This window comes from Sinohyriopsis cumingii, chromosome 18 (genome assembly GCF_028554795.1).
Source record: "Sinohyriopsis cumingii isolate HCF-2022 chromosome 18, ASM2855479v2, whole genome shotgun sequence".
Lineage (NCBI taxonomy): Eukaryota > Metazoa > Mollusca > Bivalvia > Unionida > Unionidae > Sinohyriopsis > Sinohyriopsis cumingii.
In genome coordinates, this window is record NC_142978.1 from 91,125,576 (window position 1) to 91,149,887 (window position 24,312).

At 35.1% G+C, this 24,312-nt stretch overlaps 1 protein-coding gene across 4 annotated transcripts in view; it reads left to right on the forward strand.

The window, feature by feature from the left end:
• Positions 1 to 24,312, forward strand: part of LOC149777432 (RILP-like protein 1) — a 76,991-nt gene that overhangs the window by 25,415 nt on the left and 27,264 nt on the right. The window contains exons 6-8 of one of the 4 annotated variants that reach the window (XM_089942059.1): positions 2,055 to 2,111; positions 8,399 to 8,503; positions 17,681 to 17,757. In XM_089942059.1, the coding sequence (XP_089798185.1) occupies positions 2,055 to 2,111; positions 8,399 to 8,503; positions 17,681 to 17,735 (217 nt within the window). In that variant the 3' untranslated portion in view covers positions 17,736 to 17,757. Of the gene's footprint in view, positions 1 to 2,054; positions 2,112 to 8,398; positions 8,508 to 17,680; positions 17,758 to 24,312 lie in introns of those variants that run through there. The other 3 variants (XM_089942058.1, XM_089942060.1, XM_089942061.1) reach the window with 3 other exon arrangements.

The window sequence follows — 24,312 nt, forward strand, 5'->3', positions numbered from 1 at the left end:
CATAGTTTCGTCTAGTCTCTCAGTGGATTAAAGATATACTGTAATGTTAAATAACGCTTGCCATTTCTGAGAAAATTAATCATTTTCCTATTGATTTGATGCAGGTATGAGTCGATATAACATGTTTAAATTTGCTAGGCCCACTGGTAACCAACTACCATATATTGCTATGTACAGTGGCGGCAAATTCCAAATCTTCGATATGCAATGACCCCATACTGCAACCTAAATGTCTAAATATTAAAAATGGAGTGGAAATATTCGGAGAAAACAAGGATTACAAAACTGACCGTTATTCATTTTAAGCCAAATTTGTGGTCCAAATTGTTGAATCTCAGAGCTGAAATGAGAAATTGTCGTCCCTTGTATTATATATTAAAACACGATATGAGCCCCTGTATCAATACAGGCTATTGATTTTACAGAAAATTCAGTCCTTGTTTATACAACAGTATATAATTTTGAAGATCTTTTGTCAAAATCAGCCCGTGTGAAAATGTTTTTTAAATGATGGATTTTTAACCGTCTTAAAGAGATTAGGTTGTTTGAAAAAAATCTAGTTTGGGATTTTATTGGCACAGATAAATTTAGGGTTAAACTCTTTTTGTTACTAGACAAGATTTTAATTATTTATATATACTCAAGTAGGAAATGTTTACTTTCTATGAGATAAACACACACATACACATACATATATATATATATATATATATATATATATATATATATATATATATATATATATATATATATATATTGCTATAGAATTCTTTAGAATTAAAGGTTTGAAAGGAAACAAAACTAATTTATGTTCATTATGTTGTTACCACTTGGCAATATAATGCAGGTCAGCGAAAAAATGTTAGAATTTTTATTCTGTACATTTAAATGACTTTACATGTCAATTTGTAGGAATATAATCAAACTTGTTTCGTGTGATACATTTTGTGGTTTTGTACACGTTCATCTTTTCTGACTTAGATGTTTTGGAGAGTCTTGAAAGAGAAACATCTTTAGATTTAGAAAATGCATATTTTACAATCTAAAATGCTCTTTAATTCCATTCAGTAATGGTCATAGGTGAACCTTGAAAAAATTAATTTCATCCTGGAAAAACCCTGGAAATTTATCTTTAGAAAAGCGTGGGAACCATGTATATACCATTTTAACCTGATGCCTTTGGTATGCAATTGCATTCCAGTATTGAGAACATGTATTAAACATCAACTTCAGTCTTGAAAACTTGTACATTCCAGAACCTTTATTTCTACAGTGAAAGCTTCCTTAACTGGCCATTCCAAAATCAGGACTCCTGTGCAAGCTGCCCAAGTAATTTGATAAAGCTTTACAGTAACTATTATTAGGAAGCCTCTGCATACTGACCACCTATAAAAAATTGTCAGATTTATGGTCCCAACAGTGTCCAGTGTAGTGAAGTTTTACTGTATTATACATGTTTTCGTTTTGATATCTTGCATACTTGATTTATAAAGGATTAAATTTTTACTGATAATGTGTGTTTAATACTGTATCTGATAAATGTTTGGTTCTGAGTCATGAATTTGTTTAAATATCATGCTTTTGCTGTCTTTTAACAATAGCTAGTATTTACAGGGTTCAGTTTTTTGTTCTTAAATGTACCTTGGACAGGTGCTTTTTGGAAAGGACTATTAATACTTAAAACATGCGTGGAAAAGCTTTTAGTATTGTTGAATAGAAAATAAATCATTATTTGACCTGTTTGTTTTTACATCTTCCAAAACATGAATTTAAAATTGCAAGGTTATTTAGCCCTTATCATTGGGAAAAAGTTTAGTTCCAATTAATGTCCAAAGCTTTAAAAGTTTGAGACAATTTTTATGTTCAGCAGGCTGTGAGATTACTAGACAGCCAGTTTTCAAACCACTTGTCCAAGGAACAAGCACCTTTTTGATAAAACCACTTGAAAATGTCCAACAAACCAACCTAAAAATTGAACCCTGATATGATTTTTGAATTTGCATGTATATATACATATATATTGATCACTTCCATTCTCCCCGGTTGACTTGTAGTGAAGGTGAAGGAGATGGTGGCAGGTGTACCTTACAGAAGGACCAGGATGACAATGAGTAAGTTGCTAGCCATTGATCCACTTTACTCCTTATCAACAGCAGTGTGGAACAAAGTTGATGTACAACCCATTGAGTGTGAAAATGAAAAACCAGTTCACTAAGTAATTGATATTTTAAGACGAACGTTAGGAGTCTATATTTAAAAAATGCTGGACCATAGTTGCAACTGTTTTTTTAAAGACAGGACTAAACCTGAGATTACAAAAATTTCTCATACTCCAACTTAGATGTAATTCAAACTCTTTTCATCTGATTTGCCAACCAGATATCTGATAGATGTGTAATGGGAGGTTAGCCAGTCAGACATCTGATCAGACTGATGTGAGGTTAGTAAATCAGTCATCTTATTGGTCAGTGCTGCATCATTAGCTATTCACTGGTCAGTGATGTGTGATTAACCAATCAGACATCAGCATTTTGAATGAAGTCAAATTCTGTGTGTGAAGATTGTTCATAAATATGTGGCCTGGGCTGTTTAAAATTAAAAATTCAACATATACAGCTCTCCCCCCCACCCCATTTCAATGCATCTTGCTATATGCTATTCTGGACATAATGCTATACTACTATGGACCCTTTGACCAAATTCATACAAATGTATAACAGTAAGGGTTGAAAGAAAACAAGTTGTATGTATTCATTTCATTTTAGACACCATTATTTTACAAATTGTGACTGTGCCTGCTATACCACAGTTCTGTGTATTACGCCTTTCTCCGTATGCTGCATTTTTATAGATTCTATAAAAATTCAGTATAGTGTGGTTCAGTACATAAAGCTGTTAGTGGCAATGGACCCTGACTATTGCACTATAATGAGTGAGTACTTTGTAGATTTGCATACATTTATTTCCCACTTTACAGAGTCAAAACTAGCAGTCCTGAGAAAACATGCATGTTTGCCTATGGCTGTTAGTTTCTTTATACAAATAATGCATCTAAACATGGAGTGTTACATGGTTGATATACTGTCATATCCTGCATTGTAACTTTAGTTATAATTTATCTGAGAATGTATTACCATACTAGCCTACCCGTATCAGTACCAAAAGAATAAAAAGAATACTAATACATATGTATTTTATGCAGTGTAAAGTCAAATCTGCCTCAAAGGTCATCTCACTTTAGCAATCACCGGTTCATTTTTTCAAGCTTCCATTCATCTAGTTGTGGTACAAAATAACCTCAATTAGGCAACCAGCTCAAGCTCTCATGCATCAAGTTGTGGTATAAAAAAAAACTCAATTAGGCAACCAGCTCAAGCTCTCATGAATCAAGTTGTGGTATAAAAAAAAACTCAATTAGGCAACCAGCTCAAGCTCTCATGCATCAAGTTGTGGTATAAAAAAAAAACTCAATTAGGCAACCAGCTCAAGCTCTCATGCATCAAGTTGTGGTATAAAAAAAAACTCAATTGGGCAGCCAGCTGTCTTGATAGGCTTTTATCCACATTTTAAAAAAATAACTTTCGGTGACCCGACAATTATTAAACTGTTATAAAGTACTATGATTGGTTTTGTTATTATTTTGCATGTGCATATTTTCAGATTTCTCCAACATGAAATTAAATAAAGGTAAATACAGACTTGATAATTTGCAGGACGGTTGATTTTACTCGGGAGACCTGGCTGAACTATAATGTACAGTACTTACACAGTGCAAAGTGTCACTTAAATCCTTATTTATTCCCAAACATATTAGATGCAGATTTTGCTTTATTCATTGTTTCGACCAAATCACATTCTTCCAGATAAAATTTCAGATAGCCCTTAATAGCTGTTTCATTTACGTTGAATCACATGCTCACAAGTTATTCATTTGCAGTGATATAAGCGATCCTACAAATGGAGGTAATAAAAAGGTACGCAGGTTTAATTGTATAAGGCATATAACCAGCATAATTTACATGTTCATGAAGAGTGGTAATAATAAAGGCTAAAATTCTCATATAGATCAACTAAGATCAACATCAATCAATTTTAGTTGTGTTTTGGCTGAACAAACATCATAACTTTCCAAACAATGTAAAGCTTGATGTTTTGGTGTCTCCTATGTTGATAGTTGGCAAATTTGTCTTTTGTTTTGCAACAGCAGTACAGGCCAGTTAATCATTAAAACCCTGAAACTGACTTGTATGAAGAGGGAATTTTGACCAGCAACTATTCCAGTACATTGATGTGTGATTGTCTTTTATTCCATAATAGTAGTTTTGTAAAACTGGGTGTAAGGCTTACCTATGAAATTTTCAAAAGCCAAGTAGGGAGACTGAATAAAAACAAATAGAGTTTGGGACCTAAAATTGTGAGGTTTTTCTTGGCATTTTTAAAGCCTTGTTTTCACTAAATATTGATCGATCTTCCTGGTCCAATATGTGTGAAATTCGCACAAAGACTTGCTGTTTCTCCCTGTGACACACCTTATTTTTCTCCAGGACATGTCCTATTTTCATATTCAGGTCAGCTGTGGTCAAACTGCACAATAGCTAGAGATTAGTCTTAAATAAACAAGCAAGAAAGTCAACGCAATTAATTGAAAGTTAATCCTTATCGATGCAACTATTTTGTGAAAATGACTGGCCCTCCGTCTTAATTCAAAGAAACCACGTTCTACAGTATTGTGTGTTATGCAAACACCAGCAATTGATTGGCAAATAAAGGATTCCCAATTTTGTTGAACTAAAGGTACCTAAATAGGCAGTCTCATGGTATTTTCCCCTCTATCTATATCCAACCTCATTCCCTTATTGTCAACTCATAAAGCATTTAGTATTGTTTACTATAAAACATGTATTCTGAATTAGTTTTTTGAGGACACATTTGCTGCGTGGTATATATTTTCATTCCTTCTTTTAATTTAATGATGGTAATTAACATTGGTATATATGGTATAAAAATGTAAGGTGTTCACTTGTTTAAATTTCTTTTGTTTGAATGGCGCTATAGCAGATGGAGCTACAGCATTTGTAGTGATCATTCTTGGGTATGAAATTAATTGTGGACGATTTTATTGTTGTGGTTTATTTTTTTGTTGTGGTTTATTTTTTTTATTTTTGTATTGTTGTAGAGGTTAAAAAAAATCATTAATTTACTTGAATAATTTTTAAACTTAACATTCTATTTAGTGAAGAAGCAAATTCTTTCTAGTAAAGTAATTACTTCGTCACAACAATAATTCACAGGTGATGCAACAGAACATGTAGGACTTTTCTTGTTTAGAAGAAATGAAAGTCGAAGACATAATGTAATAATTGGGAGTTCTCTGCCAAAATTGGAAGATATGAAATCGGGAGGTAGGCATGGAACTCCCCTAAAATCTGGAGGTTTCTTTTCATCCCGGCATGAAAATTGACAGGTATGGTGTAAGATCGCTTACATCAAAGCAAACTACAACTCGACTTTTACAGTATTAGCATAATTTTCAAAGCATTATTTCTGAAACTTAATTATTGTATTATCATTTAAGTTTAGCGTAATGGTGCCCATGATTCGACTCCAAGAGATGTAATTAATTCAGTGCGTAATCAAACCTACAATGTACATGTGGTGGCGCCATTATGTAAATACACTCATTAGCCTAATTGCGAGTGTTGAATTGAACCTTATTGTTGTTCGTTGTGTTGTCATACTGGGATTACATTTTAATGAATTAGGTATTTACAATTTCAAAGCAAAGTAAAAACATAATTACCGGTGCACTGATATAAAATATCCAGTGCATTACTGCATAAACAAACAAGTCAAAAGGAGAGGTAGTGTTACAGTAACTCGCGAATGCTAAATACTTGTCATTGTTTGGTCAAATTATACACAAATCTGAATTAGGCAGAAACAATAAGAAGACAGAAAATTAAATAAGTTACTTTTCAAACAAGTTTATACCATTCCAGAATTGAAATGTGCAAAGGTTACACCTATCTTTAAGAAAGGAGAAAAGGAGGATCCAGGAAATTACAGACCAATATCAATTCTACCTGTATTGTCAAAACTATTTGAAAAGCATGTAGCCATTCAGGTCTATAAATTTTTCGAAACATACTCTCTATTTCATAAAGCTCAATCAGGATTTAGAAAGTACCACTCATGCCAAACAGAACTTACCAAATTAATTGATCTTTGGCTGAAGGAAATGGATAATGGACATATGACTGGGATTGTTTTCCTTGACTTCAAGAAAGCCTTTGATCTTGTTGATCATGAAATTCTGCTGCAAAAGTTGAACTGTTACAGATTTGACAATCCTTCTTTAAACTGGTTTAGATCATACCTAAACCAAAGGTCTCAACACGTAAGCATTGGCAATATTAGCTCTCAAACTCGCACTATTCATTCAGGAGTCCCTCAAGGCTCAGTTTTGGGCCCTCTCCTCTTCCTTATCTATATCAATGATCTACCATTAAATAATGAATCCACAAACACAGATTTGTTTGCAGATGATGCAACTTTGTATACATCTAGTTCTGATACTGAAGTTATCCAAATGAAATTAAACTCAGACCTTATCAGAGTCCAAAACTGGGCACAACAAAATAGGATGGTAATTAATGAAGGTAAAACAAAATGTATGATTTTGGGGACATCACAAAAGCTACACAAGTCAGGGAACCCAAAACTGTCTCTTGCAATAAATAATCATCCATTAGAAAATGTCAAACATGAAAGGCTTGTAGGTGTGTCTGTAGATAATAATTTATTATGGAATGACCATATTGATAAGCTTTGTAAAACACTGTCATCCAAAATTGCCCTTCTCAGCAGAATCAAGAAATATTTACCTATGGAAACTCGCAATCTATACTACAAGTCATATATTCTTCCAACAATGGATTATTGTTCTAATGTATGGGGAAACTGTGCCAAATCTGAGCTTGACAGGATTTATAAACTTCAGAAACGAGCAGCACGTGTAATTTTAGATGCATCTGTTGATCATCCCTCAAAAGCATTATTTACAGAACTCAAATGGCTCACAATATATGACAGGATAGATTTTCACAAGGCAGTTCTTTTATATAAATGTCTACATGGAACTGCACCAGAGTATCTTCAAGACTTATTCAGGCCTTTTTCAGCACAATACCAGTTGAGATCAATATCACATGGAAACATTCTAATACCAAAACCAAGAACAGAGCAATTTAAAAAGAGTTTTCAATACTCTGGTACAGTTCTGTGGAATAAGCTTCCACTACATGTAAAATCTGCTGAAAATATTAGAATATTTAAGAAAAGATATCATGAGCATGTACGTGTTTCTAACAGATAATGGAATTTAGTATTTTAATACTAAACATGTTAAAATAAACAGTAATTATTGCCATCTTCATATAATGTGCATTGTTATACTCTCCTTAAGAGGGCCTCAAGGGAGAATAGTCCTTGACTAATGAGTCACCCTCTATAAATAAAGCATTATTATTAAAAAATAAAGCATTATTTCTTTTTAATAATCATGCACGCCAACCTCAAGATAAGTATACATATATTTTTTTAAAATATAAGTCTGCCTGAATAAAATGCATTTAAAACTTACCTCGTGCATTTTGAGATGTCTTGGAGTTGTAGGTCAGCTTATATGCAGGTCATGCAGAAATTAGTGTTTGTACCTGTTTAGTTTGGGGGTCGGCTTTTATGCAAACGGGCTTATACGTGAGTATATACGGTAGCTGATTTCTGATTTATTTATCTCATCTTTATATGGCTAATTACAGACTAATACATGAGATATTTAGGTTAAGGTACTTCTAACAGGCTATTGGTATTTCAAAGATATTTCATTTAAAGTCTGCTTGAAAAAGGTTAACTAAACATATGTAAAGCAATTTTTTTTAAAACTACGATGTTAATCATTGATAACATCCTTGGAGCTCCCAGTAAAAACGATGGACTAAGCTTTTGAACTCGGAATAAATGGCTAAATAAGAGATTTAGCTCTTGGTGGAGGGAGAGAAAGAAATTGGCCTGGCCTTGTATTCATAAAACTCTTAAAACACCTTTGCCATAGGATTTGTATTTGTAACAATGTTACAAAATTAACTATATATGATATATCTGAAAGTAGTGCTAATGCTACTTTGAAATATCTGTTTTAGCTCCTTTATCATACTCTTTCAAAATCTGAGTTGACGTTTGAGTCAGGTTAAAAAGTTTCGTGAATTATAGCATCAAACTTGTTGCAGCAAATAAAATGGCTTGAGACAGAGTTAGTCATTCTAATCTGAGTTGACTGTAACTTAACATAATAATAGTTTTCTTTTTTTTCACTGGAATGGTTCTCTTTATTTTTCAGATCCAATTACAGTGGAGAGGATCTGCCAGTTCAGGGACCTATCAATAAGGAACCACTTGAGAAGCTGTACCCAAATCTCAAGAGAGAGTCAGGAATTAGGAAATTGTAAGTCTGAAATGTATTGACTGTTATAGCAAAAATGTACATAATTTCAAACTATTGGCTATATTTACTGTATCTACATAACCAAAATATTATCACATTTTTATCATTTTGCTAAATGTTAAACCCTCCATCTGTCTTTCAGTCTCTCTATCCATCTTTCATTCTGTCTATCCATCTGTCCTTCACAGGGTTCATACGGACTAAGAAGTTCTTTGACAGTTTGGGAAAAATAAGGTAGCATTTTCAAGGTCTTTGACAGTTTGGGAAAAATGAGGTAGCATTTTCAAGGCCTTGAAAGTTTGGGAAAATCGAGCAGACTGCCCTGAGGTCTTTAAAAGTCTTTGAAAACTGAAGTAAACCCAAACGTTTTAATTTCTTTCCATAATCACAAATAAAATTGCCCAAGGTTGTTAGATTTGGATGTAGTCAAGTTTTCCTGGTTTCTTTCTTTTGATGACCCATTCAGTTTCATTTCATCATTAAACAATATTGTAGCATTTTGCATTTGTTGTTTTCTCATATAACATAACTTTTATACAAAATGTTAGCGAAAATAGGTCTTGGAAATCTATGTTGTGGTTTTCAAAAGTTTTGGAAAAGTCTTTGAATTTATCATTCAGAATTCTGTATGAACCCTTTTTCAGTCTGTGTATCCATCTGCCTTTCAGTTTGAGTATCTTTATTTCATTCCATCCATAACTTTATCGTGAGCTAAAGAGCTGGATGGAAATTTGCCAAAATTGGCACGTTGCTCATGTGGTTACTGTCTGCAAGAGGGATATCCTTTCTGGGCTTCTACCCTAGGCTCTGTGGGAGTGGGTCAAAATGTACAATTATGGTAATATTTTTGTAATGTTACTTTTTTTATAAAACCAAACTTTATGCATGCAGTCATTGCAGGAAGGAACATAATATGTAACAGGTTTTGGGTTAAAACCTCTGAATTACAGTCAGGAAGTTTTTCTTGTCTTTGCTAAGTGTTTTTAAATCTGGGACATCATGAGATACCATGGTTATGGTGACATCTGTTTGTATGTCTTTCTTCTTTAAATACATTACCCAATAAGAGTACATTAGGAGAATTACTACTACCTTGCAAATCCAGCCATCCCAGATATTACTTTAAATAAAAGAAGCTAAAGGTTATCTGCCCACCTATTTGGTGGTCAGGCAGACTGATCTCCCCTTGGTACAGAGATTATCAGTAAATCCTGTCAATATGCCAGTTACTACTTCTGCTTATGCTAAGAAGTATGCCCTCACCATTAGAGACCTCGCAAAAGCCAAAATAAACTTTTGGGAGAAATACCATTACAAGTTGGAAGAGTCTTTTCACTTCTAAGGAAAGTATACTCCATCTATATTTTCAACTTTTCTCTGTTCCTGTGCCGACAAAGTTCTACCTTTACTAATTTCTAACACTTTGTCATCTTCTCACATTTCATAGCACTTGTATGGGTAGTCTTTGTTACTTATCGATAAATTCAGACTGTCATTACTTTTTCTATTTGTGCTTGTCTCTATGCCTCTTGAAAACTCTTTATTATGTATTCTTCCATTAAGACCAGTTATATGCAGGTGAGTTTTCTGTACCAAGGCATTATTATCATCAGGGTGCCAAGCTTCAATGTTTTTACCTGTACATGCTGTCCTGGAGCCTTGCTGTAGGTAGTATTGTAAACTATATTATTCCTGAACATTTCATTGCTTTTTCAGATCGCCTGCTATCACTGATTTCCAGATAAAACATAGTATAGCTCGGCACCTATCTTGTATTCAAACAGACAGGTGCATTGAATTCACCCATACAGGCCATCCATGCACCTTCCAACAAGTAGAATTGCAAACAGACATGATTTATGGCTGCTTCATTGCCCTAATGAGGTCTGCTAACACTAAATCATGGTCATATACATGACACTTTATTGATTTTATCTGTATCGAATTTCATTAGGCCTTTTCCTACAGCTAAAATCATCTCATAATGGACATTGTCAAACATAGTTTGTAAGTATCTAAATAACAGCACTACAGTTTCCATTTTATGTGCCGGATTTTGTGTGTAATATAGAAACTTGTTTGTATTACTGTATAGCTTCTGCTCTAGTCGGACATGTACAGGTAAGTTTTCTTTACATGCTTTCATCAGTAGCATCCTGCCCAGGCATGTTTCTATAAGTGACCCTTGAGTGATGTTTATCTGCATAGGCAATCCATGTGCCTTCCTACAGGTAAACTATGACTATAGAATTGATATTTTCCTACGTACCTTCTTACGTGTAAGTTTTATAAGTGATGATACAGTGATTCTTCCTGTACAGGCAGTCAGATTCACATGCCTGCGGGTTATTATGGCCAGAATTGTTTATTTAGCGACCACTTTCTAAATATTCATAGCTGTGCTCAAATCTGCTTGTATGTGTCACATGCGCACCTTTATAGGCAATTATCATTGTGGGTGACTGCATGGAAACTCACTGGCTCGTTAAACAGGACACTCACTACACAACATGTAAAGAGGGTCTTTCTGTTAGCTTGCAGATTTTGACCATGAGGGAGACCAGTCACTCCATGCAGGCAAGGGCAGTGAGAGCAGCTACAAGCAGCAGTTACAGTCTCTCTTATCAGATTTATGGACTAGATGCATGGATCAAACATTCCATAACCAGTCCCAACCTCACAAACTTGACAGTATCATGCCAGCCAGGTTTGCCATATTCCTCCATGACTGCAATTGGCCATATGATTCTGATTGTAAAGGGCCATGAACACAATCCGATCTTACAGCATCAGCCAAAATGAACTTGTCCAGTTCCATGAATCACATTGTGCTGCCAAGCTCTTCATGAGCAGACATGTCCTGTGGACAATCCCCAGTCTGTATGGCACCCTCTTGGATCAGTCTAACAATGCTCCCAGGCACTTCCCGTGGAAGATGTACAGTTAACATGGACACCCTCATTTATCTATCTTACTGCAGGGTATTTCAAACAGATAGCTTCAAGAGATGTCTCTTCACTTGCCCTTAAGCCTTTGCCATCACTTAGCGACATGTTAGAAATAACAGGATTTGACTCATAAGTGTTGCAAGTGTAGTGGGCCACTATCATCAACATTCTTACTTCACAGGTTATATGTCGACTTTACTACCTTAATCTATAAATGACGGAACTGGCATTCAAGTTCCCTCATTATTATTAGGTCTTGCTTGAATGAGTAAAACTCCACTTTGCATGATTGAACTGAAATTTCCCACCCTGTCCCATTGGACTTCAGTCCTCGCTTCTCTACATCACCTGCTGGGTCAACAGTTCTGACATGAGGTGAAAATTATCTACGGAAGATTCTGCTTTCATAATCGTTATAGGTTATCACCACATGACTAACTCATCATTGTTGGTGATTCCTATAGACCTTGCCACCTCAGGGTTCAACTCTGTATTGCTATACACTAAGCTAAGCAAACAGCCAAAAATATCCTCTTGCATAGCAGATACATGGAACAATCTCACTTGGGTCAAACATATTTTATTACCCATCCCAAAATAATGAATCTCCCCACACAGATGAACTACTTCTATTTTGACCAGACTAGGCCATATACAAGGGGTTGTTGGGTCCACAACCACAGCATATACATAAGTCACAATCTCAGTTCAAGGCATCCCACAAGTGTAGTCAACAAAATAAGTGGCACCGTATTTATAGTTCACTTCATAACAGGCTCAACATCCTATAACTGTAATTGCAAGTATTAACTTGTAATGGATGGGAAAAGATGCAGTTGTCTCTACCTCCACCTTACAGACCAATCATGCCCCAAGATATGCTTTCAACCTTCATCATCTGTTTTCTTCTTTAATGATCAAGTTGACAGAATTTACAGCATACAACCATCTCCCTCAGTCTCTGCAACAGCGGAAGGATTTGCAAGGCAACCAACAAGGTCAGAGATGTCCATAGAGCACATGCCCTGGGAAACAATCCTGCAACTTAATGGAAGAGTCAGAGGGAGGTTGCTTGTTTTCATCAGCATTACACATGACCATATGTATCTCAGTGACATACATTCAGGCCTCTCTCCTACTCTTATCACATATCCTGGCTCCAATCTTTGGTGGCAGAATGGGGACGATTTCCTGTTGGCTTGGTATCACATTCAGCACCCCTGCTAAGCCTGTGGCCAGAGTTGTCAGCACCCCTACTAAGCCTGTGGCCAGAGTTGTGTCAGCACCCCTACTAAGCCTGTGGCCAGAGTTGTGTTAGCACTCCTTCTAAGCCTGTGACCAGAGTTCTGTCAGCACCCCTACTAAGCCTGTGGCCAGAGTTCTGTCAGCGTCAAGATGGCACTTATCAGTTAGTCCTCAACGTAAGTGCATTGAATCAGCTCTGTTACACTCTTTGGTTTGAGATGGAATGCAGGTCCAAATACTGTCCATTGTGAAGTCTGTGTAATCAGTGTGAATTCGCAAGCAATGTAATTTCATGCCCACCACTCAAATGGCTTCCACAAGTTATATGCTATGCCTACAACAGGCTACAAACAACTGACTGGTTGTAGTTTGGATTAAGACTCGATTTTAAATTTTACTCTTCTTTCATTCTCAATCTATTGTCAACAAGAACATTTTTGACCTTGTACCTTTCCAAGATTTGGTCAATTAGGTCTGGACTTAGAATGTGTTCCCTAGAAATGAGATTTGAATTCATGCAATGGTAAGTTGTTACCCTCTTGGAACAATCCGTTGGCTAGAGTGTTCATTTGCCAGCCGACTTTTGTTCATTACAGCAGTGGACGTCTTAGTCTTTGGTCACTTTATTGGTCTTTTATAACATTGATTATGTGGTCCAAGTGGAGACCTTACCTTGACAATTGGACCCATCTTTCTCAATCAGCAACCATTTGACCTTGGATCAAGACAACTTTCATCAGCAGTACCTCTGTAAACACATCCTCTGGTAATCACAATCACAACAGATGCTCACACACAGGACTGGGTGGGGCAAGACTCCTACCGATTTGGAGTGACATAAGAACATGGTCCTCTCAGGATAAATATGTGTAGGTCCACATTATTAGAATGGACACCATTTTTGAAAGCCTGTCATTGGTGGCTGGTGAATCTACATGAGAATAAAGTTCTCTTTCACACCAATGACTTCACTGTGTTGTCTGACTTCAAATATCAAAATGAAACAAGTACTTGGACCTTTATATCCTTGTTTGGGATTTTCTAAACATGTCCTAAAAAACATTTCCAGGTATCAGTTTGACATATCCTAGGTTAGGTAATGTATTGGCAGACTCGTTTTTCTGCAAGCAAGAACTTGTACAAAACAGAATGACCTTTACATCCCTCGGTTTCTTATGATACATGTTCAGTGGGTGGACTCATGATGGAACTTAATAAAAAGGTGGAATGCCAACAGTATCAACCTTTGTCACACCAATCCTGGGTCCAATGGCCAGGCTAATTGCTGCTTTCTATACATTGCAATGGCAGAATGTAAGCTCATCTAAGCACCTGTACATGATACAGGAACCAAAACCTGAGTGTCTCTTCACCCTGATTCGTTTACTAAAATAGGGAATACAGGACTGGGTGAGTCTTGGATGACAATGGAATATAATCTCAGTGGTTCACAGGAGAGTACTTTATTTCAGTGGAGACATCCATACCACATTGGCTGACTTTCTGGGCTCTTCAATGAGAAACAGTTAGCACCCATGACAGTTCAACTTACCATTCCATGATTACTAGCACAATGTGCTATCATAGAAGAGAGCATATCACATGAATCAAAGACCCGTCTGATCTTCTGCTTGTTTTGATTTCACCTGGCCAGTGACACTGGACCCTTTGCCCAAGTGGACTTTTCATGAGGATTAGCCTGGCTGAACAAGACACCAATTGAACTGCACTTAGGAGCTTAATTGGTTTACTTATCATACAAGTCTAGTCTCCTCATGACTTTGGCAGTCAGCAGGCAAAATCGGCAATACATTTCTTGGTGGGCCCATCTAAGTACAGTTCCAACATGGTGGTTTAATATCACTCATTATGTTCTGCCACTTGCAAGGGCATCATTGCCACACCTTGCTTACATGACCTACTTCCTCATTTGCATTAGTTATGGCAGGTAGAATCAGTGAAGTATATACCTTATCAGTGGACCTGAATTCCATGCAGTTACGACAAGACGGGTCAGTTTCTCTCATGATGGTACCCTCTCTCATTGCCAGGGATCCTGTCCATCGGTATCCGGACTTTTGTAATGAAATAACTGTCTGCTCCTGGACACTTCAGCTGAAGACCACCTACATGATTCTGTATGAGCTTTGAAGTGGTATCTCAAATGACAGAACCATTGCATTGAGGGAGATCACACTTTTTACCTCTCAAATGAGACCAGGATGATATATAAGCACCGACCCTTTCATCCTGGATTATGTGGGTTATTTGTTTTGCATATCAAGAAATAACCCCAGCTCAAATGAATTTGTTATGTGTTTTGGCTCACAAGGATTAAGCAGTTGTCACAATCATTGCATTTGACCAGAACTGTTCCCTAACTGACATTATCCAGGGTATGAAATGGAGATCAGAGTCAATGTTCTCCAGTTTTTATAACAGAGATCTTTCATCCCAAAGTGCTCAACTTCATCTGGTAGGACCTATAGCCATGGCACAACAGGTATCCCTTCCAGGTCATTCAACAGCTTCATAAAATGTGGCTTAACAACTTTCACTGGATTTGTGGGAGGAAAATTTTAACTTTTTGATGCCGCTGCCTGACGCATGGAGTCTTCTCAAGTCAGGTTATCTAGAAGCTGTCTCACATACCTTAGGGGACTGGAGATGGAATCTCTGGCGTAAGGGAGTTCATCTCTCTCCACTTCTTACCTATGCTTCTAAGGTATTATAATTAGGTAACATATTTATAGAAGAAACCAATTTTTTCTAGCAAATGTTTCAAGAATGCTTATCCAATCGTAATACACATACACCCTTCAAGCCTCCCTGCAGTTACATCCATATAATTTCCACTTCAGTAGCAACTGAGATATTCATGGGATTTTGTGCCAATTCCTGTACCAAAGGCAGATCAATCTGCCCAACTGTCACCTAAGTGGGCAGATAACTTTTAGCTCCTTTTAGCTAAAAGTGTTATCTGGGAAGGCTGGATTTGCAAGGTAGTAGTAGTTTCTCTTACATATTTTGATTGGGTAAGTATTCTTGATGAAACATATTTTACTGGGAAAAAAATTGTTAACAACATAAACTTCTGTATGAACTTTTTAGGTCATGTTAAAGGTTACTCATTTTAACAGGAAAAATATCATGAGTGCTTTATAATGCAGAAAAATAACTTCTGAAAATTTAAAATTTTGGGGAAAGATTTTGTATGCTGTAGATTTAGGATTTGAAAAGTCTGTATTTATATTTCACATTTGGATGGTCTCTTTAGTTCAGATCGATATGGTTGATAATGTCTAATGACTTTGGCATCAGTATTGATGGGTGTATTAAACTCTGTAATTATCTTTATTTCTATTATATTATTTCATGTGGTCTTACAGAACTTGATAATGAGCCTATGATACATTTTCACATGGACTTACCCAACTTGATAATGAGTGTATAATACAATTTAATGTGGACTTACACAACTTGATAATGGGTGTATAATACAATTTAATGTGGACTTACACAACTTGATAATGAATGTATAATACAATTTAATGTGGACTTACACAACTTGATAATGAGTATATAATACAATTTAATGTGGACTTACACAACTTGATAATGGGTGTATAATACAATTTAATGTGGACTTACACAACTTGATAATGGGTGTATAATACAATTTAATGTGGACTTACACAACTTGATAATGAGTGTATAATACAATTTAATGTGGACTTACACAACTTGATAATGAGTTTATAATACAATTTAATGTGGACTTACACAACTTGATAATGAGTTCTGATACAATTTCATGTCATTTACAGATCTTGATAATTAGACTCTAATACAATTTAATGTGGACTTACAGAACTTGATAATAAGCCTCTGATACATTTTAATATGGACATACATAACTTGATAATAAGCCTCTGATACATTTTGATGTGGACTTACAGAACTTGATAATAAGCCTCTGATACATTTTAATATGGACATACATAACTTGATAATAAGCCTCTGATACAATTTAATGTGGATTTACAAAACTTGATAATAAGCCTCTGATACATTTTGATGTGGACTGATAAAACTTGATAATAAGCCTCTGATACATTTTGATGTGGACTTACAGAACTTGATAATAAGCCTCTGATACAATTTAATGTGGAATCACAAAACTTGGTAATGAGCCTCTGATACAATTTAATGTGGATTTACAAAACTTGGTAATAAGCCTCTGATACATTTTGATGTGGACTTACAGAACTTGATAATAACCCTCTGATACAATTTAATGTGGCCATACGGAACTTGATAATAAGCCTCTGATACATTTTGATGTGGACTTACAGAACTTGATAATAACCCTCTGATACAATTTAATGTGGACATACAGAACTTGATAATAAGCCTCTGATACAATTTAATGTTGATTTACAAAACTTGGTAATAAGCCTCTGATACATTTTGATGTGGACTTATAAAACTTCATAATAAGCCTCTGATACATTTTGATGTGGACTTACAGAACTTGATAATAAGCATCTGATACAATTTGATGTGGACTTACAGAACTTGATAATAAGCCTCTGATAACAATTTCATGTGGACAAAACTTGGTAATACGCCTCTGATAACAAGTTCATGTGGACTTACAGAACTTAATAATAAGCCTGTTATTTCAGTTTTATGTTGATAAAGACTATTGTGAAAACAGAATGATAGCATTGACAGAGTGTTCTTAGTACACACACACAGGACCTGTCATTTTTGTAGAGTTACTTTTCTTTATATATATATATATATATATTCTGATTGGAGTGTATATTTTGTTTACTTTATCAATACTAAGTCAAACATTTAAAACTGTATGACTGATTTTGTAAAATTAAATCCATAACAAAAAAGTATTAAATATAACTTGAGCTAGATTTGGAAGGCATTTTAATATCACAAGATCTATTTCTTTCCAATATTTCAGTTTCCAGCAATTTGTGGATAGGTTAAATTTGCCTGAGATAGATTTTGATTTCTGACCTTTCATCAAGAGTAAATCAGGTGACACATATGTATCATAAATGTAATCTTTTGTTCTTCGAGATTGCCTGCATTACCTCCCTTTGTTAGACTCTTTTTATGTAGAAAATCACATTTGGTTCTTGTGTTGGCTGCAGTATCTTTCACCGCTACCACATTTAGGTCTCGGCAGTAATAGTGCCTGTTCAGTTTGGTAAATTTTGCTCTTAATTTTAAATGTGCATTTTCTTTTCTTCACAGAATAACAATCTTTTTGATATCCAAAATAGCGCATTTTCATTTTATAGGATGGCTGTATATGCTCTGCTTTTGAATAGAGGATTTTCAATTTGATCCTTACAGAAATCTATTTTTATCCATTTGCCAATGAGGTTTGATAGGGGTATAGCAATTTTCTGAGTTTGTTTGTATTTATTTATTATGCCCTCATTGTCTTGGACCATCTATTTCCTACTCTTTTCAACATTGGTATGTAGTTGCATATAAGATTGTAATTGCGCCATACTAAAGCTTGGTCACTGCGATTTAATTTTTTCACATAACTAACTTTTTTCATCTAGCTTATTTTAGTTGATGTAGTTGCATTTTTATTACTCATTTTCCTATTTTCAACAATGGGTGCATATTTTACAAGGACCAAATAAAAGGTTTTGGTTGATCAGTTCAGAGGATCATGGCACTATAGCTTTCCTGTTGAAATACTCAATTCATTGCAACTACATTGATAAAGGCCTTATTTAAGGGAAGCCTAATGGTAACAAACCTCAATAGTCCTGTTCTTTGGCTATTTTATTGCGCTATTTTTATTTTATATCATTGTGGGTTTTTTTTGTTCAGTGGTTCAAGTGCAAATACACAAGAGAGATGGCTTATTCAACTGTCATAAATATTTTTAAGCTGTACAAAATCCTGTTACAGTAATATTAATACTTATCATGAAGCTGAAGTTATTGCATCAAATTTGTTATTTATGTAATTTTCTTTGAAAAATCAACTTAGTTCATTGTTGAATTTCACATCTTAAATCAAAGTACTTGTAACGTTTTTGTGACTCAGTTTTGAAAGGTAATTTATGCCAGCTAATGTTTTGCTGTGCTAAACAGAATTACAATGAACTATCATGGTAGAATTGGGTTCAGACTATTAGATACATGTAAGTGGTGTCATCCTAATCCAAATGCATATAAATACTTTACTCACCCTTTCACACAGCATGATAATAGTGACACAAAATATGAACATGGACTGCATAAGATACTCCTACACAGCATGAGTATGGTGACACAAAATATGAACATGGACTGTATAAAATACTCCTACACAGCATGAGTATGGTGACACAAAATATGAACATGGACTGTATAACTCCTACACAGCATGAGTATGGTGACACAAAATATGAACAAGGACTGTATAAAATACTCCTACACAGCATGAATATGGTGACACAAAATATGAACAAGGACTGTATAAAATACTCCTACACAGCATGATAATAGTGACACAAAATATGAACAAGGACTGTATAAAATACTCCTACACAGCATGATAATAGTGACACAAAATGTGTACAAGGACTGTATAAAATACTCCTACACAGCATGATAATGTGACACAAAATATAAACATTGACTGCATAAGATACTCCTACACAGAGATATGCAAGATAACCATTAAAGCCACATACAAGTTTTAAGCACCGATTGAAAATAACAAAAAAGTATAGTACTGTTTTATTGGGAACCAATCAAACAACGTGTTACAAATGATGATTAGCACACTTGCCAAAATTTGCATAAAAATAGATTGAAATCATCATCATGTAGCATATCGCATGCAAGTTATACAAAAGAGCTGAGTTTTTCGTCTCACGCTGGGTTGAAATTCTGGATTCACTTTATTAATCAGTGCACATTATACACATCATAACATGGCATTCGCTTCCTACACTGTTAAAATCTTTTCTCACTCACACCTTTGATATGTGGTTTCATCTTTAAAGTCAGATGTGGATAGAAACTTCCAAATGACAATTTTTGTGTAGATTAAAGATCATTTCTCCTTTAGAATTTATTCCAACTGATTTCCAACTATTTACCATGAAAATTAAAAAAGATTAAATGACAAAATTTTACCAGCTGCCTTACTGACTATGACTTAGATTAGGTTTGATGTTATGTGTGACATCATTCTAGAAGGGTCAGACCAGCCACCAATATAGAAGTGTTATTCATTGCATGGTCATTTGATGACTGGTCAGTGTACAGCCACAAATTGTGATCCAATACAGATACAGGGCTTTTCATTTTTGTTTTAACTCACTGGGACATAAGATCAAGTGAGATTATGGGATGGAGCTGCATCTATCCTGTGTCATCCATCATCAAGCTGTTTATCCTTAATCCATCAACAACTGATTGTTACCCCTCTGTAGTCCATATTTTTGTTGCAGTTTCAATCAAACTTGGTATGTGTGTTTCGATAATATTGAAGATCCTTGAATATTAAATCTGGTTATTTTACATCAGATTGGCAGACCTTGTTACCACTCCACACCATATTTCTGATCTTGATTTTGATCAAAATCTGAATATATGTTTATTTCATTAAATATTGGATGTGTTTAATAATTAGCAAGTACCATGCATGCCGATTTATGAGCTGATCTATAATCAGACTGGTGGAGCTTGTCACCATTCTGGAGACTGTGTTTCTGATCTAGTTTTGATAAAACTTGGAATTTATGCTTATATCATCATGATATTTTACAGAATTGATAATGAGCAACTTGAAGATACACAAATAATAATGAAATGATCTTGCATATGACTGGCATAGCTTGATACCACCCTTGGAACCTATATTTCCAATCCAGTTTTTATTAGACAGGAGATATTGGCCTATATCATCAACATATTAGACAAGTTCATCGATGAGCAAAATCCATGCACACTAATGGCTGACCTTGTTACTGCTCTGGAGGCCATATTTCTACTTTGAGTTTGATCAGACTTTGAACATGTGTTTATATCCTCAAGATCTCTGACAGATTTGATGCTGAGTGAGATCTGCTCATAATAATAAGGTTATCCTGCATGTGATTGGCTGATCCTGTTGCATATCTCAAGGCTGTATTTTTTTTATCCAATTTTGATCAGTCTCGGAATATATGCTTATATCATAAAAAGATCATGGACAAATTCACTGATGAACTTGATGTATTGATATTGATGAGGTCACCATATGTGTAATTGGATCAACCTGTTTTCATTATTGGAAGCCATTTTTTAAAATCCAATTTTGTTCAAATTTAAAACATGGACATGTATTATCAGGGTCTTACAAAGGCTCAACTTGTATGAGATCCATTTATGCTAATGAAATAATCTTGCATCTTATGCTTATTGACTGAGTTTGTAACCACATGAGAAGCCATATTTCAGACCTGATTTTGAGGAATCTTGGACTATTTGCCTTGTGGACAGTTTTGATAATGAGTAAAATCTCTGCATCCTAATAAGGTGAACTTGCATCTGATTGGTTGAATTTGTTGTTTAGGACACACTGGGTGGGTATCAAATCCATGATTTAAAGCATCAGCATATCAGATGAAAAGAATTATGAACAAGATCAATGCATATTGATAAGTTGATTTTGCATCTGAATGACTGAGCCTGTCAGCGCTTTACAAACTAATTCTGAGCATATTTCTTTTTATCATACTTAGTAAATAGGCTTACACATCATCATACTTAGTAAATAGGCTGATATCAACAAACTTAGTAAATAGGCTGATATCATCATCATACTTAGTAAATAGGCTGATATCAACAAACTTAGTAAATAGGCTTACACATCGTTATACATGTACTTAGTAAATAGACTGATATCAACAAACTTAGTAAATAGGCTGATATCAAAAACAAACTTAGTAAATAGGCTTATACACTGTATCATCATCATACTTAGTAAATAGGCTGATATCAACAAACTTAATAAATAGGCTGATATCAACAAACTTAGTAAATAGGCTTATATCATCAAACTTAGTAAATAGGCTGATATCAATAAACTTAGTATATAGGCTGATATCAACAAACTTAGTAAATAGGCTGATATCATCAAACTTAGTAAATAGGCTGATATCATCAAACTTAGTAAATAGGCTGATATCATCAAACTTAGTAAATACGCTTACACATCATCAGACTTAGTAAATAGGCTGATATCAGTAAACTTAGTAAATATGCTTACACATCATCAAACTTAGTAAATAGGCTTATATCATCAGACTTAGTAAAAAGGAAAGCAGATGAATTGATATTTAATATGGAGATTCACAAGTCCAGCATTACACAGAATTCTTCGTCTTGCAAAAATGCAATTCAGATATTTAAAAAAAGAATGCAAGATGTGCACATTTCAGTAGAATTATTTATAAAAATTAGAGAAATAATACACTTGGAGAAATTATGACAGATTTGTAATTTATAACTGAAGAAAAAGTGTAAACAGCGGAAATATAACAAATAGCACTCTAATCACATAAAACAGTTGGCTATTAAACAAGTTTGTAAAATCATTGAATCATTACAATCCTGGGACACTATTATAATGTGTTGCTCATCAAAAGCATACAGTTATAAAAATCTTTGACTTTCAATCAGAAGGGTGTCATTCATAGGTCTGTTAGTTTTGTATAGTTAGAGACCTGGCAGGTGTCCACAGAAATAAATCATAAAAACTAACTGAAGCCACTAGGAAATGCACCTGATAGTGAGTTGAAAAGTTAATGTTAGCCTCTGATACACAAAAACTGTTTTAATGAAGATAGTTACTGAAGAATCATTTGATCTACATTTGATCTGATGAATTTATGTTCAGGATGATGTACACTTGCAGGTCAGCATAAACTATGTGCAGTGTTTTAATTATGCACAATGATACTGTATTTACCGTATGTTTTCAGACACCATTTGTTTTCGGACACTGTTTTTTTTTTGAAAATATAATATTTAAATGCCTTGTAAGTTTTCGGACATTGCTCTGCTATAATTTTTTCTACAATTTATGTTTTTGGACACAATCTAGGAAGATTCGCTGCCTCGTTTTGTTGTAAAATTCACAGCGTGTTTACCGTTAATTTAACTGATACAAAATTAACTTCATTTGGTAGATAATTATTTATTGTGATCATGAACATCCATGAACTAATGTAATTTAAATTTTTTAATCGTATGTATATATTTATGTTTGTATGTATGCAGATAGATAGATAAACATTGTTATATTAAGCCATACACAATAAGTAGCAATATCAAAGAATGAAAAGAAATATGATTTAATGCTGTAATATATTTAAATATATTATTCAGTATCAAGTAGCTTGTCCATAGCCTTTTGTAGGTCCTCGGGCGAAAAGCCCTCAAATTCTGTATTACTATCATCATCCATATTGTTTAATTGTTTGTCATTTCTGATCAGTGCGTTTTCACTTCCGCTCAGATTGACACTGATGCCGCACACCTTGAAAGACTTAATTATCATTGTGCGCTTTTCCTTCAATGTGTCCATGGCATTTACAACCCAGTCCAATACAGTCTGTTTGCTGGCTGTCTTGATCCGTCCGTTGCTGCTTTCATTAGATGATATTAATGCATTCGTAGCATCCCTGATGATTCCGTCCAGCTGCGGCGGAGGTAGCTCTTAACAGGTTTATTGATGCTCACATCAAGAGGTTGCAATTTTGGATGTGCAGCCTCCAGGTATTATTGCTGGCACAACGTTTCCGCACCGCAACTGTTTCTTCACGTCATCAGTGATGTGAGCCCGGAATGAGTCCATAACTAATAGTGATCGCTCTCTTCTGGTGAATGGGAAATAAATTTCTTCAGTCCATCGCAGCATTAGCATTTCGTCCATCCATGCTTTCACTTGAACTGCGATAATCCACCCTTTTGGAGCCTTCAGATCTAGCTGTCTCTTTCCCTTGAAAATAATCATTGGAGGTAATACGTCGCCAGAACCTGCAACGGCTAGAATGACAGTAATGTGTCTCTTCTCTGCGCCAGTTGTACAAATCAGAACGCTGTTTTCCCTGGCACAAGATCAAAGTACATCGGTGTCTCATCCATGTTAATAATAAACTTATTGTCAAACTAGTCCTTCTCACGTCTATCCATCACAAACTTGTGGAACAAAGCAATCTTTTCTTCCAAATCCTTTGGTAAACGTTGGGCAAGAGAGGTCCTGCTTCTGAGTACAAAGTCATGTCTTTTCATGAAACTCTCTCCCCATGAACGACTGGCATGGAATTTGCTCTCTGGAAATTCTGTTGAGACAAGCTCCTTGGCATATATACATATTCCCTCAACACTGACTGGAATTTTTAAGTCACGTTGAGTGAGCACCCATTGAGCTATCTTATCATCCATAGCTTGTCCATAAGAAATGGGTCATCCACACTTAGGCAAATGTCCGTTCAAGTTCAGATCGGCAGAAAAGTCAATTTTCATCCAGGTACTCACCGTGGATTTCGGAATGTTGAATTTTTCTGTTGTAGGTCTAATTCCCAGA